Source organism: Pholcus phalangioides, unplaced genomic scaffold (genome assembly GCF_987345545.1).
Source record: "Pholcus phalangioides strain wild (caught in Gottingen) unplaced genomic scaffold, Ppha-v1.0 ptg000039l_1, whole genome shotgun sequence".
Classification (NCBI taxonomy): Eukaryota; Metazoa; Arthropoda; class Arachnida; order Araneae; family Pholcidae; genus Pholcus; species Pholcus phalangioides.
This window is the reverse complement of record NW_028301625.1, coordinates 22,473,759-22,492,151: the sequence shown is the minus strand read 5'-3', so window position 1 is coordinate 22,492,151 and position 18,393 is coordinate 22,473,759. Positions and strand designations below refer to the sequence as shown.

The 18,393-nt window shown below is 34.2% G+C and overlaps 1 protein-coding gene across 9 annotated transcripts in view; it reads right to left on the bottom strand.

Annotated features, from left to right (window-relative positions):
- The window catches only part of LOC149065712 (formin-binding protein 1-like), a 146,052-nt gene that overhangs the window by 38,829 nt on the left and 88,830 nt on the right, over nt 1-18,393 (bottom strand). For all 9 annotated transcript variants that reach the window (XM_089253868.1, XM_089253867.1, XM_089253866.1 and 6 more), the window contains exons 3-6: nt 15,681-15,731; nt 15,116-15,263; nt 12,504-12,566; nt 6,273-6,377 (exon numbers count right to left, since the gene is read on the bottom strand). In XM_089253868.1, the coding sequence (XP_089109994.1) occupies nt 6,273-6,377; nt 12,504-12,566; nt 15,116-15,263; nt 15,681-15,731 (367 nt within the window). The remainder of the gene's footprint in view (nt 1-6,272; nt 6,378-12,503; nt 12,567-15,115; nt 15,264-15,680; nt 15,732-18,393) is intronic.

The following is an 18,393-nucleotide window of genomic DNA, read 5'->3' as shown; positions in this document are numbered from 1 at the left end:
ATTTAAATGTATGATACACATTTTTCAATGAAGTTTCATTTTGCTCAAACACATAATTTTTTTATGGTTGTACATATATAATGAATTTCGCTGTTTTTTTCGACTTCGTTATAAGCGAGTCGACTGTATATATATTGCTAACATTTCCATAATACATATAGAAATATTAGATTTGAGGCTCCCTCCAACCCCCATATTTCTAATAACTTTATGCCCGTGGCATGTACCATGGTGATCGCTGAAAAATTTGAGCACTCTATGACAAAGAACATGAAAGAATTTTTTAGCACTGCATGTAATGTTTGAAATGTTCAAGGGCGAGAAGGGTTGAAATTCATTTTGGAGCAATTCTCGGAACAGAAACAGCTACATTTTCTTGATGAACTTTTCACACCAGTCTATTTAAGAGGACTCTTTGCTTGTTGAGGACATTTTCTTGTCTAGAACAACACTTTAAATAGGCTGAAAATTTTCTACAAGTCAATTTTTTTTCTTCCTTAAATTAGTAATTTATTTCTATAGAAAAATCTTAATTTGATATTTTTATACTTTTATGTGCAGTAGTAGTTGGTACTACCTATCTTCCAAACCGTGATGTGTGGATATGTAACTGGGAGCATATTTGTGTTATGGGTCTGCTGATTGAAAAAATAATAAATGTTTCCATGGCAAAGGAATAGTGGATTTCAAATTTAAAAACCACAAAGTTGTATTTAGCCAACCACAACTGGGAAGGACGCAGGTGTCAATCTACATCTTAAAAAGTCCTGGAAATGCTGCAGATTTTCACCCAATCTCAATACATCCCATATTTTATTCTCTTAGAATTATATTACAGAATCATTAGATTGTAAATAGATAGAAAATTTTACTATCTCAGTATTTCTAAAATTTTCTCTCACTTTCCTGACAATTATTTTCTTTATTCATTCCAGATTTGGCACCACTCATAGAGTAGTACCTGCCCGTGCAGAGAATGGCTCTTGAGCCACCCCTGTTGACAAGGAATGAATGGTTTCAAAACCATAAAACCTTAAATGTTCTTTGGTAATTTTTTTTAAGACGGTATTTATGTGCTCAAGAGCTGCTACCACTTGTTCCAAATTGTGTGAGAAACCGATGATGGATGAATATAAACACTTTTTTTTTCAACTTTATGAGCATGACTCCTGCTAGCTTCTTGTTATACCCAGAAAGAAACTGTTGCAAAATGACAGAAAATTTTGGAAGAATCAACTCAATGTTTGGCAATTTAGCGTTCGTTATTTGGCAACTTAATGCTTGTTATTTGGTGACACTGGCAATTTAACACTCAATGTTTGACCACACTGGTGATTTAACACCAAATTAGCATTTGTAATTTGACAGACTAGTTCTTTTACTTACGGAATCAAACATTTTTTCATGAAGCATCAGGATTTTAAGCAATGACGATCGACCATAGTAATTTCTGCTGCTTGCAGTGGCAACTTTTTCTTTCCTTTTTTTGAAAATGAAAACTGACTCCCAGTTGCCCTTTAAAGTTTTGAAAGACCATTATAAACCATCTGCAGCTGCATGATCACTGATAAAGGGCTCCCACTCAAAAAATTAGAAAAAGTAGGATGGACCCCCCCCCCCCCCAGACAACATAATCATAGCATAATAAAAAAATTAAAAATAATTTTTTTAGGGAAAGTTCAAATTATTTTTTTCATAGCACTATTTTAGTATCCTATAAGATTGATTTAAGCCAAAGCAAAATGACAAATGACTTGGTAGCAAAAACAATTTTAGGCCAAAACAGTGCACTAGTAACCACAGCTGTCCCTTTTTTTAGAGTCCTCCACAGTCCAGACTGTCAACTCTCTTCAACAATACACTGCAAATTATGAAGACATGTAAGTTTTTTAAGAATGATACTCTTTCGAGACCACTTTCAAAAGCACAGTGCAAAATTTGTAATTTACACAATAAAGGGCCAATATAAATAAGTCAAAATGAACTGAGTTGTCCAACTTTTTAAAAAAGTATTTTACATTTTTCTGTTCAATGCCAGTGTAATCATTTTTGACAAATGAAGCACTTATTTCTAGCTCTTCTCTATGAGCATTGTTTAAGCCTCTGCATGCCCTAAAAATACAGAAGACAATTGAATGCTGCTAACCTAGAATAGGCCTATGTGTCCAACTGCTTTGTAATGCAAACTGTTGTTTCACCTATACACAAAATGTGGAGCATAATTCTGAATGATGAATGCTAGTTTTTAATGACTACTCTACTTGTTGAACCCTCAAACTAAACAAAAGAAAAATTAATAACCCAAATGGGCTACATACACCCCCTCCACGAATAACCTAAAAAATCATACAATTTCTGCTTTGGAAGAATCATCAATTGCAATCTTCAAAATTTGTAATATCTGGCAATATATTGATGCTTTCCCCCTCAATTAAAATCAATTACACAAATTTTATTAATACGAGAAAAAAATATGAAAAGTAGGACAAAAACTAGAAAGTAAAACAAAACTGAGAAAGTAGGACATTCTACCAGAAAGTAAGAAAAGAAAAGAAGGATGAGTAGGAGCCCTGTGGATATTATTGAGGTTTTGCAATGGAAAGCCCGATGAGGGGCCACGGTTATCCCAATCCAATTTTTGGGACAAAGTCGAGTGCTGGAACATTCTGGGAAAATCTGAAAATCTATTTTAAACAAATAATAAATGTGTAATTATGTGAATTTTTCTACACTTCTGGCAACTTTTTCAAGGAGAGATCGGATAGATTATTAGTTCGACATGTTTGTGGCACTTAAAAAAATAAAACCTGTTTTGTGGTAAAGGAAGGATAAATAAAAATTAAATATTTTTGGATTGAAAATTTTCATTTTAATGGAAATATATCTTTGCAGAGTACTTGAAAAATGTGAAAAGTCCATTGTTAGCCCACAAGTTTTTTTCAATACAGTACTGTACTTTGCAGTAGTCGTTATTTTCCCACAGAGATCTCTACTTTTCAAGGTCACAAGATAGCACAAATATGGAAGATCGGAGGAGGGGAAGTGGTGCTGAAATACAGAGGAATAAAATATGCACTCTTGGAATCGTTTTGCAGCATGTGAGAACAAAAATTTTTGGTATCTTTTTCCAAAATTCTACTCGTGAGACAAAATGACCTATTTTGTACAATAGAATACAAAAATACACTATTGCAGCAAGATGGCGCAAAATGTTAATTTTGGCACAGTTCTCAGCCCTAAATGTTGTAAAGCAGGTAAAAAAATACTTCAAATTACAAGCAAATATTCAGCTCACAGGGTTGAAACATAGGAGAAAAAGCTCATTACATATACACCAAAGCCTGCTTGGCAAACAAATTGGAGCTGACTACACTTGTCTAACTCTTCTGTGCATTGTTTAATTTGTTACATAAGTAAAACCATAGTAGGGTTGCGATTATCAGACTCTATTAACAATGCATCAGGTTATCCAATGAAGTTTCATAAATTCATAAAAAAATGGTGCAGTAAAATGATGATCAGAAGGAGTTTTTGTCTCTTAAGGTATCCGACTACCTTTCTTGTCACTTTTCTTTAAAATGGTTCTGGAGTGAACTTTAAATACATTTTTTGATGGAAAGTGTCTTGAAATGATGAAAACAGTGACAAATTTTGATCTATTATATTTTCTATGAAAAAGTCGTTTTTATGTCAAATTTTAGGCAAAATTCATGTGATATTCGAAACACGATTGCAAAAAATTATGAAATGCTTTGTGATTTTTACAGTGCATTTAGCTAGTAATGTTACAGGTTATGAACCAAAATTTAAAGGATTGCATGATATGTTCATAAGTTACACCAAAATATGTTTAAGTACGTGTGAATTTTTTGAAATTTCACCCTACATTTTGTCTATAAAACACTGTAATTTGAAAAATATATGCGACAGACCTTAGATTTTGGTTCATAACCTCAACAATATATAGCAAAATATCACATTAAAATTTCGTAAGGATGCAATGCATCAATTTTTACAAATCATGTCACAAAGTCAAGTAAAATGTGAAAAATAACATTCTTCATAAAACACGTTTAAAGTCTTTATTCGCGTATTACTTGTATGTAAAAACGCAACACTAAAGTGAACGTAACTTTGATTCTAAGCATCATATAAACAAAACAAGGCCCGTTTTGGAATCTCAACAAATAGGGCTTTCATAAAAAATAAAAAAATGAAAATCCATATTTTCTTCCAAAATGATGTTTTCAACGTAGTCATAACTTAAGAAATGGTTCATATAATGCTGCACATTGGAGGGAAACTGAAGATTTACTACTTTACAACACACCAACTCTGGTCATATCGCCATATGGCAACTTCCTACCCATGGAATTGGGTGGGAAATTAAGGCGCCATCGGTGGTTGCCTCAGGTTCATCAGCAAGATGTAATACACATATAAGGTCACCCGTAAACCTCTTTGATATTGGAGGGAAGGAAATGCCCCTCCCCACACACCCATGATGCTGCACAAGTAGGAATATCTTCATGCATTTATGAACATGGAGGGCACTTTCAAATAAAAAACATTTAATAACCACTCTTCAAAGAATGAACAAAATCTTGAAAAAAAAAAAAAATATATATCAATGCCAACATAACACTTTGCTAAACTATACTACATATTCAATTGATCTCTTCATTGCATTGTGCAATAATTTGAAACATTTGCAGAAATAAAAAAATTTTGCTATATATATTTTTTTTTCCAGTTTATTTCAATTAACTAAAAATATCTGAAAGTTTTATATTATTCAAGTCGGGTCTGGTCTGCATCAGCTGGGATAATTGGGGCACCATAATATAAGAGAAAAAATGAATTTCTTACATGTTTCAATAAACTAAGGGTGCACTCTTCAGCAGGGTAAGAAAAAACTTTGATTTAAAAAAAAAAAAAAAAAAAAAAAAAAAAGTTTTTAAATTTAAATCAGATTTTTTTTAATTAAAATTAACTGCTTATTGATTAAAACAAATCTTGTTTATCATTAAGAATGCATATCTGCATCACAACTGCTTTTTTCCCCTTAATTGCTCAAATTTAATTAAGCATTCATGCTTAAACATCATTAATGAATAAACAAACTATAAGCAAAAAATATGAACACCAAAAATCTGTGTTTATGTAACATGAAAGGTTGTTAGGCTCAAATTAATGTCATAAATAGGCTTTTTTTTTTATAGAGAAGTGCTTTTATTCACGAGCCCCCACACATTAAAGTGAATGAGTGGTGGCAACTCAGTATCACACATATGGTGCAGACATCTCAATTCACTTGATGCACAACTAAAGAGCCATTCAGTATCAACTAAATAAAACAAATTCTATTGACAAGATAGTTTCTCGCATAATTAATGGATGCGTTTCTGACTTGCATGATGTTGCTTAACAGTTTACATTTTATTTCTTTCACAGATGTAATAGGTTTTGGTAAAAAAATGAGCAAACTCAAGATTTTAATACAAAAAATAAAGTCAAAAGCCCAATGATATTTATGTTGGTACTATATCATTTTGAATCAGCAATTAGGGCATAGAATTCAAGGCTTTATATAAAAAATAATTCTTCTGTTTTTTAATCAGGGAACCCTAGTCACATTGTAAATGCGTTGAAAATACGTGGTGCAGTTATATATCTAATTTTAGCTCCCTATTATTTTGCTGCAAACTTTTTTTATGCACAAAATCTAGAAATAGAGCAGTTTTCTTTCTGCACTGTATCTAGGAATTAAGTTCAAGTCTATATTTATCCCCAAAGATCTATACTTCTTTTAATCACATACACTTTACCACATATCAGTAACATGCATACCATACCAGGTTACTTTTACTTCAATATCATGGAAGTTATGTAAAGAAAAAACAAAATTTAAATTTTGATTTAAATCATTTAAAAAAAATCAAGTGATTAAAATCATGATTTAGATCAAGCCGATTTAAATCGGCGTACTCTGATCTTAAGAAGAAAAATATAACCCCTATCATGTTGATCAGGGTATCAAATCTTAATTTCCAGTTACTCCAGTAGAGAAATTATGTCCATACCACTCATGCTGACCATATAACATCCAACTTGCATGTACATATTTTTTCAATAAGCAACCAGAAGTTAAGATTCGGTAACCACAGTAGGGCCCATGGGCCTCATCCTTTCCCCCCCCCCCCAAATATTTTCAAGGGAGGGGTTCATCATTGACTGTAGAATCACTAAAGACTCAATTTTGTACTAAATACCTTTTCTACATCAGCTCTGGAAAAGTTGGCATCAGCATCTATCTTCTGATAGCTTTCTGCAGCCTTCTCTGCTTCTTTGAAAGCTTTTTCATATGCACGCTTGTTCTGCAAAGTAAATAAAAAAACAATCAAAAATAAATGAAGCTATTTTAATATTTGAGAGAAACACATTGAAATGATAGTAACATTCAATTTCTTACTTTGAAACATGACTTACTTTACTTACATGACTTCAGGGTTCATACAAAATTTTCGAAATGAAAAGTAAGGAGTTTCAAGCAGTTTTTAAGGAGTCATGGCAAACTTCGTAACCTACAAGTTTTACAGCAAAAAAAAAAAAGGCGGGGCACATATGCAAATTTATTTTTAATTTGCAAACATATTTTCCCTCTTCTGAAAAATATGGATGTAGAAGTGGTTCAAAAATTAAAAGTTTTGATTTGTTACCCAGCATCATAAGAATTCATAAAATAATCAATCCACATACATGCTTTCTGTCGTCACCAAAGTGTTCTAAAACCTTCAAGTATTAGTCAAAAATATAACTCATAACAGCATCACATAAATTATAAAAATTCTAAAAAGTGATATTCATTCCCCCTCCAATTATTCAAAATAAAAACCACAGCCGACAAAGATTTTTCTTACAAAATTATTTATATTTGCAGCAACTCTTCAGGGTTCATACAAAATTTTCAAAATTAAAAGGAAGGGTTTTTAAGATGTCATGGGGCCATGCCCCCTCCGAAAAAAAATTGCACCACTAGACAATAAAAGAAGCCCACATGTGAATTGATTTTCATTTAAATGCCTTTTTTCTTTAATTTCTATTTCAATGTTTCCAAGATTTCAACTTTCAGAATAAAGGGTATGATGGGTAAGAATTTCAGCTGAAAAGGAATAGATATGCCGTGACTGTATGCGCGAGTAACAAGCGACAAGAGAACACAAATTCGAAAAGTAACAGAGCATGATCATCAAGATTAGGTATTGAAAAGTGTAGTAAGAAAGAGAGAGAGTTGCGGTAGCATATAGTATTAAAATGATTTAAAGAAATCGGAAGTGATGTACAGAGTTTGCAATAAATTTTGTTTTTATCTTGCTTGAGCTGTGGTCACTTCTGCCAGAGAGAGATACAAATACAACGCCACAACAGGCAAAAGCCCAATGAGGTGGCTGAGAAAAAGATGCCCATAAAAATCCCCCCCCCTCCCCCCGGAAATCCCTCACTCAAAAATCTGGGAATGTGCCGCGGGCCGCTCAATTGAAATAAGAATTTGCCACGAGCCACTTAATTCATCTGTAAGTGTACCGGCGCCACTTGAGGCAGGCCACATTTAGGCCATGTGTTGAGCACATGTATGCTTTAAAATAAGGGGCTGTTCAAGTATTACGTCAGCAAATTTTCAGCAATTTTTGACTCGTCCCTCTACTCTGTCCCCTTCCTCCCAGATGATCAAAAATTTATTTTTTTAATCCACAAAATATTTTTTAAAAGAATTGTAAAAATATTTGTTACAATTTCGAAACAAAATATCTTTATATGTTATTATAATCAATTTTTGTTAATTTCAAATGCTATTTGAAGGCTAAGAACCCAAAATTGCTTAAGAAATTCATTGCGACCCTACCTCTCTAAGCCCTTGGTAACCCTTGACCCACGGTAAACATTCGGCCTGTGCGGACCAAATGTGGCCCTGGCGTTATGATGTGGCCTGTCCCTAAATCTATTTTTGTAACAATGAACCAAGTGACACATTTACAGATCGCTTAAGTGACTCGTGGCACAATTCCAGACCATTTAAGCAATCTGTGGCACATTAAGCGATCCCTTGAGTGACATGTGACAAAGTTTTAGAGCATTGGTCCTGCCACCAGTGCGGTTCTACATCACTCAAGTTATCTGCGGCACATTCCCAGATTACTTAAGTGATCTGCGGCATAATCACGGATCACTTATATGACACGCGGCACAGCTCCAGAGCATTTGGATCCGCTAAGTATTTGAAGATTACTAGAGTGGCTCTGTAGGGGACTCGATAGGGAGAATATAAGTTCAGGTGCCCACAAACTAGCGAAAAGTGATTGGCAGACTGCTTCTGGAGGAGTTAAACGTCGTGTGCCGCGCGTTTCAGCGATCTTCCCTTCATTTTCGTGTTGTGTCTCTTCCCTTTAAACCGGAGCATGCAGCCGATAGAGTAGATGACGCCAGGGTCATATACTATATAGCCGTCCTGAGCCGATGCGCCACGCTTGGAAAACGCAAATGCGTAACGTCATTATGTAACTCTTCTGCCGACACGAAATGATCCAGTTAGGTTCACGTGGCGCAAAAAGCCTACTCCTAGGAAAACCTGGCTTCAGGGATGAACGCTAGTTACGGGATCCCAGGAGAGATAAACACATTATCTCTCTCATGGAATCTCGTGTGTGGATATATCCTGTTCCTCCTTTTTTTTTTTTGCCTTTTTATTTACGGCAACCAATCTGCGAAACAGATTCGCTTTCCCCACTGGACTTCAGTTTTTAGCACTTTAAGGCGCGGCGGCGAAAAGATACGCTTGTCGTCGTCCCTCACACCAGTGGAACTGATTTTTTTTTTTCCTTTCTTCTTTTTCAGTAGCGAGTGGTAATATGAATAAAACACGTCTAAAAAACTGCGGAAAGCAGTGACATTTTGCAGTTTCTCTGAATTTTCGTAGTGAGATATTGGCTGTAAGCAAATGGGAAGGAGGGATAAAATAGGAATAGTAGGAGAGAATTGCGGTAAAAAAAAAAGACGATTGCGGCGAAAGTAGGAAAAATGGGAAAGCTGCGAGGTCTGCACTCAGTATACTGCGTAATATAAGAGGTTCCAGACATCGTTTCACCGCATAAGTTAAAAACTTAAAAATACTTCCTCACCACTGGGCATGGAGGAATTTTCAGCTACTGGTTCAGCAGAGTGATGCCGTTCTACGGATCATCGATTTCCAACGCTGACCAGTTGCGAATAGTAGGAAAACACGTCATAGGCAGACGAAAACACGTCAAACCATAGGCAGACGAAAACACGTCAAACCATAGGCAGGAAAACACGTCAAAACTAGCGATTCGGTAAAAAATCATATTTTTAGAAGCAAAAGCATATAATCGTATTAATTTACTAAATACGACAAAATCGTAACGGTTGACAGGTATGCATAACCATTGGATGTTCCAATCCCATCCCCTGCTTTCACATTTCCTATTACAAAGGGAGAGAGCGTTTTTTTCCCCTTTTCTTCCTCTTTAGATTTGGGGGAAGCCTCCTTATTTTTCTAGGCAATGCTATTCATCACCATGGGGAATGCCTATTCTAAGAAAGATCATCCCTTCAGAGAAGAAAAAGGACTTTTTAAGGCGCGGCTGCAAAAAGTAAGGAGTTATAAAGGTCCTTCCAGAGGGAAATGAAAAGTTAGGAGTTTTTAAGGAGTTTGTAAGGATGTGCGAACCCTGGACTTACTTACAAACAAACTTACTTTTTTTTAACATGAAACACATGGTAAGCACATACAGCTGAAATAGTAGGTGCTAGCTCAATCCTAAAATATGTCTGTCATGCAACAAAATATTTCATATTAAAAATTGATGAACACTATCAATGTTTGGTTCAACTCCAATGTGCCTTTTAACATTTTTTTACCTACAAGAATATGTTGTTACTGTGCATGTAACATTTTGACATCTGCACAGAATAACAGCAACCTGCCTCTGCATACAACAGTGCCGTCAGGTAGGGCCTCAGAAAAATCACTTGGCCCGGGGGCCCAAGATGCTCTTAAGACGGCCCTGGCATAGAATATAGAGATTCTACCGTATTGTAAGGTGAATGAGACCACCTTGAATTACTGAAAACTTGGATCACCCGAAGAAAATAATGGAAAACGTTTTGATGGGGAGGCTCTGTTGATTTTATGAGTAAATATATATAGTAAAAAATATAAAGTAGAATGTCCGTCCTTGGGTTAGGAGTCCATCATAAAGACTGGAGCCCCGTTAGCCTCATTTGATGAAACATAATGGCCTAACTTGTTTTCTTTGGACTTGCATATACTCATACTCTTACCCGTTTTCTCCTTAATTTAATGGCTTGGATATAGAATATCTCAGTCCATTACACAGCTGCAATAGCCCATGGTCTCTTTAAAAGGAAGGCTGGTATCAGTCTTGGGAGCCCAATATGAATACTATTATTTTTTCAATATGAATTTACTTTATAGGGACATGTGAAAAGTTCTGAAAAGGAAGGAGATCCATTGAAAACCTCAGGCTAAGAATCAAGAGACTTTTTCAAACTGAAGTTACTTACATACGCAGAAAAAATTAGGCAAAATGAAAAAAAACTTGTTCTCAGCAAGATACAGTCTTGAAAAAGAATTTCAAACAGTTCCAGCACCTCGTATCATCCAGATGCTTGAATTATCGATGCTACTGTACAGTGAATTTCTTCTGTGAGACAAAATCTCTGTGCCTGTGCTGAAGAATTTTTTTTGTTGTACTTGAATTAGAGTTTTATTTAGAAACCAAGCATTTTTTCCCCATAGAGAGAAAACGTCCAAAACCAGCTGCTTTATCCAGTCATCTGGCGAATTAATTTCTCATTTTTTCCTTTTTTAAAAGAGAGAGAGTGAGTGTGTGTGTTTGAAACTAATAAAATATATTTTCCTGATTGAAATTGTTTACAAATACATTGAAACCGACTTCAATCACGTTTTCTTAACTGTGTTTTTAAATCAACAAAAAAGTAATTGAAATAATTACTAATTAGTTTCCAAAACTTGAAATAATTAGACTGAAAAATTGTTAATCAGACGAGTGGTTAATAACTTTTATCTGACTGACTTGGTGAGTTTTCCTTGTTAGTAAACTAGCTGGCAATTTAAAAAAAAAAAATTGTTTTGTCTTCAGGTTTCAATTTAGTAATGTCATGAGAAATTTTGGGTACAGATGTGAAAACCACATTTAGAAAAATTACAAAGAAAATTTTTGTAGAAACTGGACAGCTTTTAACACTTTAAAGCTCATAAACTACATATACTTTTCATTCAACGGAAAAAAAACCTGATTTTTTTTAGCAATGACAAAACGGTAATGTTCTATGTTTAACTTATGTTCAAATTTTTTTTAAACTCATATTATGTAATTAACGTAGACATTATTATAATGCATTAGACATCAAAAAATTAAATTTGTACTTAAGGATGAATAGAATAAAAAAATTATCATTAGAATTAAAACTCAGTCAGAACAGCCTATCCAAAAAAAAAAAAATTATTGGATAGGCAGTGTCTTTGAATTAGCTACAAGAGCTAAAAATAAACTTTTATTAAAACTCCATGACTTTCTTACAGGAAATTAGTCGTGACAATAAAAAGTGTTTTATAGTACTGTTTCATTAGAACACAGGAGCTTGCAAAGTAACACAAAGCAACCCTTTCCCTCCAAAAGATTATTTATTTTTTTTCCTTCTAAAAAGAATAAATAATCACAAAACAAATGCCACAAGTTCATTCAGCTCAAATCTGGCAATATTCTACTTAGAACCACATCTATGTGGTTCTAAGCAGAATATTGTATATCAAAGGCTTTTGGCAATACAAAATTTTACATATTTGTTTATAGTAGTTTTTGTATTCACACAAGAGTAACCCTTTCTCATATGGCAAGATTTGATTATGTTTAATGCAGAAATACGAGAATGAAATTTAAAAAAAAAAAAACCAAAATAAAAATACGTGTATGAACCCATTCCTGTTTTATAAATTTTACTGATTCACTTTACAAACGAGATAGTGGAAATCTATCACTATACTCTTTGTAAATTACTACATCCTTTTTTCAAGCAGTTCTTTTGATTTTGTGCAAAAGTGATAGTGTCTTTCCCCAATTCTGGGAATAATAAATCTAAAAAGAGAAATGCTTCATTTTTTTACTATCATTTATACTGAACGAATATTCATTTACTGCCTCAAAGAGAAGGAAAAAAGGTACATTCAAACACTTTCTTTCCTTCTGTTATCTAATGAACAAAAGCTGGCTCTGATCACTAACATTTGATCTGACAGGTGATGGGGAATGGAAAACATGTCAAAGAAGCAGAATTTACGAAATCTTTCAACCATTAATTTAAAATTACAGAAATAAGAGGATTTTATGGACGAAAGATATGAATGATATGAAAGATATGAATGCTGAAGAGAAGGTTATTACCTTTTCCAGGTGTGTCCTAGAAATTTGAAGCATACCTTGGTGTTTCTGGCCATCTTGTAAATGCTAGAAAAATGTTAACAATAAATTTACAAAAATGTTTTTGATAAACTAAAAATATGTCACCCAATGAAATTATCATTCCGTTAGAGAAATTTGTTGCAAAATGTACTCAAATAAAAAACAGAAAACCAGGGGTGGCTTGTAATAAAGGCGCGCATCCTCCAAGAGAATTTCTAAGCATGGGTTTGATGGTCTAAGTAATGTAAATTTAATGTCTCAAAACTGATATATATATCCCGTGGGGTTTATTACTATTTGATTGAAAAATATTCAGAAGTGAAATGTTGTTTCTATTTGCAGAAGAATAATTTAGAAATTTTAACTAGAGAGATTCTACTAAACAAGTTCAGTTCATATTTTCAGTGCTAACGCCTTGGTCGTGAGCACTCTGTGAGGCTGTAGCAGTGGAGAGGTAAAAAGTCCCACACAGTTTGTTAATTATGTTTTCATCGGTGCGTTAGACTCTGCACCCCAATGGTGTGTGTGTGTATATATATAGTGATAAAAAAAAATTCCACATCTGTGGAAATTTTAAGTTCAAACAAAAAATAATTTTTTTTTTGAATTATACATGCAGTTTAATAATTTAGTATAAGCGTACTTAACTACATATTTCCCAAAGTGTGTGTGCGAAAAATTTACACAAAAAGGAAAATTTTTGAGAGAAGTTTGCTTCAAATAAATATCAATAAGGTGATCAGAAAGTAACAAAAAAAGTAAATAATTCATTATTTCAAAAAACAATTTAGTTTGCACAGAAGTATAGAATTTTATTAAACAAATTTTTTGTAAAAATAGTTATCTTTATTGCCAACAGATGATGCTAAAATTAAACATTTTTTTATGGTGTCATCTGTAGATAGCTGCAACTATTGTGGCGAAGAAATTTTTCATTATTGAAAAATTCATTCCTTTTTGTGAGAAAACGTTAGGATATCACCCGAGCATACAATGAATATTATATATAAATATGTTGGTTTTTTAGACTAATATTTTTCAAGGTTTTTTTTTGCAGTATGTTATATCCAAACTATTTTCTTTGGTTAACTAAATTTGTTTTTCTTCTTTGGTTAAGCTAGTGATAGGCAAACTATGGCTGACATAGAGGTTCTATCCAGCCTGCTGCAGATTTAAAAGTAATAGTATAGAAGTTTTCGATTTCAGTGTTTTTAAAAAATTCATTCAAGGGGTTGTTTCACTTTTTTGCACATGGAAAATATATTGTTGAGAGAATTTAAATAGAAATTGATTTAAAAACCCCTTTTGCATATGCAAAAAAATTGAACAAAATATGCAATATGTTGTACTTGTATTTATTTTTTCATAGTTGTAAAGGATAAACCAATGTGTCTCATTTGCAATGAAACTGTGGCAGTCTTCAAAGTATAGAACACATCTTGCCACTTCATTTCTAAGATTCCAATTATGAATAAATGGCTAAATATGTCAAGCCCACCAAATTTTTTTTTATCCTTCTCCTAAAAACATTTGCCCACCACTGGGTTCACACAGCCAATTTTTTTTTTCTTGGCTACTTTCTCCCTTTTTATGACATAATTCCTTCAACCTCAACTGTGTTTTTTCTCTGTATAAGCACTCATTTTGAAATGATTTGTCAACAAAATCCTCTCCTGGCTCTTTCAATCCTTTTCTACACATACATACACAACACAACTCATGCATATATATAAACTTGTGATGATTTGTAAGTCGCCAGATAGCCTGCTAGGCAATGATGAAAACATTCAATTTAGGTCAGGCCAATTTTTTTCCGTAAATTATATCCAAAATGCATGTTTTGAGCAAAGTATGTTATAACTGGGTTAAATATATTGAAATGAATGGGACAAAAGTAATAAAATACAAAACCGCACAGTTATAACCACAGTGTTTTATCCAGGGTGTTACTTGACTTATATATCGGCACCAATGAACTGGCTGCATGCATTGCAGGGAAGTCAGACATCCTGGAACCTTCCAGAATGCTGATCGGACTTTCATGCATCAGGATGCGAGACCTGCATTACAGCTCATTGATGACACTTTAAATACAACCCTTGACCTCTGTTATGTGGTGTGTTTTCTGTGTACGATACAATATCATTTCCGACTTCACATTGCTATGTCATCTCGAGTCGTTTGGGTGCACCCTACCCTTCTTAGAAGTTTTTTAAACCTGGTACTGATGGTACTGAGACACCCTGTATCAATTCAGAATCCTCTGGAAAAAATTGTGGTCAGGCATACTGTACTGACTGCTTACTTCTATACTGCCAAGTTGAGCATGAATATTTTTTAATAGGACAGAAGTATTGAAAATAAAATTTCAGTACACAAATTATCTAATTAATTAGAATAAATAAATTTAAAAAATCATATTTGTGTATAAATTAACTACTGGTATCTTAGAATGAAATTTTGTTTTGGTGCACCCCCACAACATTCGACCACGAGCCGTCACTGTAGAAAACATCGAGATATAAATGTCAGTGTCCGATTCCCAAAATTAACACTTGTTACAATGAGAATATATAAGAATATACGATAATAACCTTTTTTCTCTCTTCTTTTAGTTCTTTCACGAGGTCAGCAATTTCCTTACAGACTTGGCCAGCAAATGTTTCAGCAATGATCTCGTGCTGCCCAGCAAGATCCACAATTTCACTCAACATTTTCACAAATGATGAGCATGTTGAAAATCTGATATAATTTGAATACAGCTTGAATTATTTAGTTTGTAACAACTGAACTTTAAAATTTGAAAAAAATACAATATTCTTTACAAATATTTTTATTTTACATTTCAATCTCCCAAAATCCATTCATTACTTACAAACCATTACCTTGTGCAACATTTCCTCTAGTTTTTGTTTTACATGCACAGATCTTTTTTTCTGAGCACAATATGGTAATATGCCACATACACCATTGGTGTATTAATGATTTTGTGCGCTCAAACTGTTTTATTGCACACACACACACATAGTACAGAAGGATCATTGGTCCTGTGCAGACTATAAGCAGTATAGAGTTCGATAAAATTATTCTGAAGTTAAAACAATTAAACTTATGATTTCCTAAAATTTATTGGTGCACGATATATACACAAATACTTACTGATTCTCTTCCTCTTCTTTCTTTTTTGGCTGATAGTTTTTGACAAGCTTCCTGCCAATAACAAAAAGATTTTTATCCAACCAACAGAAATAGAGGAATTCTCTATTACAATTCAAAACAATAGCAAGGAAAGAATATCACAGAAAGTATTTCAAAGTCATCCCGTCCAGACATGCCAACATTGGCCTCTCAGTAGTGATGAATGTTGAGCTTCACCACGGGTGAGAACTCTCTCCAGACAACAATCATAGCCCAATAAAGGAATCCTTAAAAAATTTAATTTTTAAATCAAAAGTTCATTTAAATAGAGCAACCCATTATAGAAACCTAGTGACTCAGGCCTCATGAGCCCCCCCCCTCCTCCCAAGAAACTTTGAGGTTGCAGAGTCCCTCAGTAATTCATGTATATTCAATGCAATATCACCCTGCATTGTATAGTAACTCTAGACACCCCTAAATAGTTTCTTCATGTCAGAGCTCCTACAGCACTTACAACAAAACTCTCTAAGCTGAGCATGCTAGTGTACAGTGAAAATGTCTTGCACATACAAAACTACTAAATACACTATCTGTGCATATGACATTGCCTTCCCATACATAGACAATACAGAATTGAGCTTTGATCTTTAGAGTTTTCTATTCCCTGATGTTGAAGTCCTGATTTTTTAGACATAATAAAACCTTTAAATGCACTATTCTCAAATGTAACTTTTTGCACTTTTGTGGTTTGACGTGGTGCAGATGATATATTCCTTACACTTTAAAATTTTTCAAAGTTACTATATTAGAGGCTTGTTATTTTGCTCTGTAGAGAGGCTCTGGTGAAGGCTTGGAGTGTAAACTTGTCATACATTTGTTTCAATTAGACAACGCTCTTAATGGCGAACAACACGCCAATTCAATCATTACCCTTTTTTAGTCTGATGTTTGTGTTCTCTTGAAATCTCTCATTCTGTCACATACCTATACAAATTTGTCATTATGCTGTAGCTAGTACATAAAGATTGATATGATTCATGGAACAAAATAATAAAAATAAGTAAATACTGCAAAAAAAAAAACCAACCTGAATTTTTTTCCAAAAAAAAAAAAACCAAAAAAAAACTGAAGAAAAAACAATTTCAGAAGTATTGAGAGTATCTCTGGTAGTTCTGTAATTGTGTGTGGCCATCTGTAGAAACTATGGATGATCCATAGCAGTTGGTAAAACTACCTATCTATACCAATGTTAATGAACAGAAAATGTAACAAAAAACAGGAAAGAACTTTTAAGTAAGATAAGTACAAGCTCATCTCTTGAATGCGTCTATTAAACCAAGCAAACAGTTGAGTGATGGCTCTGAATTATATGGCATACAAATCCTTCTATCATTCTTTAATACAATAACTATAAAATCGTGTGCTCCAAATAAAAAAAATACTAATTATGTGTATAGTTCAGTATTTTTCAAACCACATAACAAACTCCTTAAATGAAAAGATAAAACTTTTATATTAACATGATTAACTAAGTGAGTTTTTTTCAAAAATCAAATAAAAGTGGCCTAAATATAATTTTTTTCGTTGAAAAACATCATATTGGTTCATTATCAGCCATTTTTTTCATTCTTACCACATTTTATATTCTTGGGGACATTCTGATGCTCTATATCTTTAGCAAATTCATGAATAAGGATCACATTACACATCTAAATGTAATGGTGCATTATCTCACAGGGTTTTTATTTGTTTTTTTTTTTCCTTCACAAAGAAGCAGCAACAGTAGCGACACCATCATGCTAGGGGCACGTACACACACACACACACAGGGGTGGTCTTATAATCCAATAAAGACACCAGCAGTCCCTGAAGGACAAAGACCAGTGTACTAGTAGTTACATTACCCAACAGACATTTTCATTTTCTGTCCCATAAGTACCACATCTCATACTGTGTATTACCCAGTCTTAATATTCACTAATGTTTTTTTTATGCTTTCACCATTAAGCCCAGTTAATCAAGGTTCTACTGTATACAGTGGCGTCGGAGCTGTGGGTGCTCCGGCACCTACACTCTCTTGTAGAACGGGGCAGAGCACCCACAGAATTGATTCAGGAATAAAAACCTCCTATATAGATTTGATTTTTTTTCCGTAAATATCAAAATTAAAGGAAAAACTGCCTGTTTTTCCTCTCTGAGTCTTGAATCTTGCTGGAGACCCCGCTGCCATCACAATTGATAGCGCCTTTAGGCGCCGATACAGCAAACATTTTACTGTAGTGTCCCGCCCCGCTTTCTCACATTTCTGCTTGTGTCCGTTTTCCCTGTTTTGCCTGAAGGGATGGAGGGTATTCAGATGCATATGTTTTGGTGTGGCGTCAGAACCGGGGGGGGGGGGCTGCTGCTGCTTGAGCACCCACAGTGTTTTGCAGTGAACAAAAACCTAAAACAAAATGAAAAATCTTTTTTTCTTCATCCGTTATTCCTACAGCTTCGAGCACCTACGATGGATATTTTTGGAGACCACATCCGCTTTTTTTTACGATTCTGTCCACTCAGGCAGGGGCGCAACTAGGGGGAAGCAGGCGGGTCTGGTGCCTTGAATGCTGAACCAGGGGCGGCAAATTCATTCTTTAACTGCTTCCACTTCATGCAAGGAGTGCCAAAATTCCGGCTTTCCCCGGGTGACAAAATATCTAGTTGTGGCCCTGCACGCAGGCGTCCTTCCTTTACC